Raw genomic sequence first — 1,674 nt, forward strand, 5'->3', positions numbered from 1 at the left:
CAGCATCGCTGGATGCAGTTCCATGTCTAAACACTAGAGGCGCTATGATTATTGTTGAAATAAAAAAAAATTGAGTCAAATCAAGTATTTCAAGAATCTTACCAAGTAAAATTTTCTTACTCCATTGGCAGAAATTTTGACTTAATTAGAGTCAAATTTTCAGACTAACAAGACAAATAACCTTACACATTCTGAAAACAAGATTATTATTCTTACACAATCAGTTCTTGTTTAGTAAATCTGTCTCAAAACAAGATCAAAAAGACTTTTTGGCTGATATAAGATTTTAAAACTTGGTAAGATGGACATTTTTTGCAGTGTGAGGGACAGATACATAAAAAGTCTGTTGTATTTATAACATTGACAAAAATGTAAGACTTTAAAAATGTAATTTAATCCATAAATAAGTTTTATCCCTCAGTAGTTAAAGATTAATTTGAAAACTCTTAAAATGTAATATATATTTTAATAGATAATTCTTATAAAACCTAAAATGGTTCTGGTCTTACCGAGCATCTTACTGAGCACAGCATTGTGCAGGTCAGGGTTCTGCAGCGCCAGACGCTTCCTCTCATCCTTAGCCCAAACCATAAAGGCATTCATGGGCCTGCGGATCCTCTGCTCAACCCCCGCTGCTTTCCCCTCCGATACGCCTCCAGTCTGGATCTGATCCGGATTCTGTTCCCCCAAACTGGCAGTCAGAGCAATTCTCAGGCTTCCCCCTTCGAGGCATTCAGGGGAGCTGCTGTCAGCAGAGAGGCTCTGCTCAAAATCCATATCTGGATCAGAAGCAGGACTCGGTGTCTCGGATGTCCACGGTCCTCCAAGAGCCATCCTGCTGCGACACAGAGAAGTCTCTGTAGACAAGCTGGGTTCAGTTAAATTCATCCTGCAACCAGGCTTTGGGTGGAAGTTTTAGTCCAGATGAAATTCAGCAAAAGCTTGATTCACTTTGTTTGGTTGCAAATCTCTGCAGAAAAACTGGAGTTTAGATTGTTTTGGGAGGCAAACGTGTGCAGGATTTGGTGCACAAATCTCAAAGCACAGCATGGAGATCAGAGAGGAGAGGGAGGATGAGAAAAAAGAGAAAGCAGTTTGTAAAAAAAATCCACAGTGACTCTGCCTCTTTCTTTGTCTCTGYTTTTTGTTGTAAAAGACCTCAGATGTTTGGATTGTGTGGTGCAGTGGTTCTTTCCTTCTGTCAGCAGGGTCACCGAACACACGGTCTCTCTGTCTCTTCACCTTGTTTAAAAGTTTTGAAACTTGTGGGCAGATTTAACCGACCCACGCTGTGTATATATACCCCGCCCTGACCAATCACATAAATATGTGGCCCAAAACTTCACCAATGAGATGCCAGGCTGCGGTGAGAGGAATGGACGGGTTACTGTGTTAGGTTAGGTTTAGGGTCAGGTATGTACCTGTGAGGTTAGGTTAGGTTTAGGGTCAGGTATGTACCTGTGAGGTCAGATTTAGAGTCAGGTATGTACCTGTGAAGTTAGGTTAGGTTTAGGGTCAGGTGTGTACCTGTGAGGTCAGGACCCTCTCAGGAGCTTCAGATTTTTTGTTAGCTCTAATGAAGGGCAATTTATCAGGCCCACCAGTCAGTGCACCCCCCAGACCCCCAATTTATCTGAAAGAAGGACACAGAAAAATGATTATAGCTCAAAAACT

The 1,674-nt window shown here is 41.7% G+C and overlaps 1 protein-coding gene across 1 annotated transcript in view; it reads right to left on the bottom strand.

The window, feature by feature from the left end:
* LOC106534096 (transcription factor SOX-17) overlaps positions 1 to 1,257 on the bottom strand; it is a gene marked incomplete at its 3' end in the record, with an annotated part of 6,275 nt that extends 5,018 nt beyond the window's left edge. Inside the window, 1 exon segment of the mRNA XM_014030608.1 lies at positions 510 to 1,257. Coding sequence (XP_013886062.1) covers positions 510 to 888 — 379 coding nt within the window.
* Positions 1,258 to 1,674: the final 417 nt, after the last annotated feature.

This window comes from Austrofundulus limnaeus, unplaced genomic scaffold (assembly GCF_001266775.1).
Source record: "Austrofundulus limnaeus strain Quisiro unplaced genomic scaffold, Austrofundulus_limnaeus-1.0 Scaffold1090, whole genome shotgun sequence".
Classification (NCBI taxonomy): Eukaryota; Metazoa; Chordata; class Actinopteri; order Cyprinodontiformes; family Rivulidae; genus Austrofundulus; species Austrofundulus limnaeus.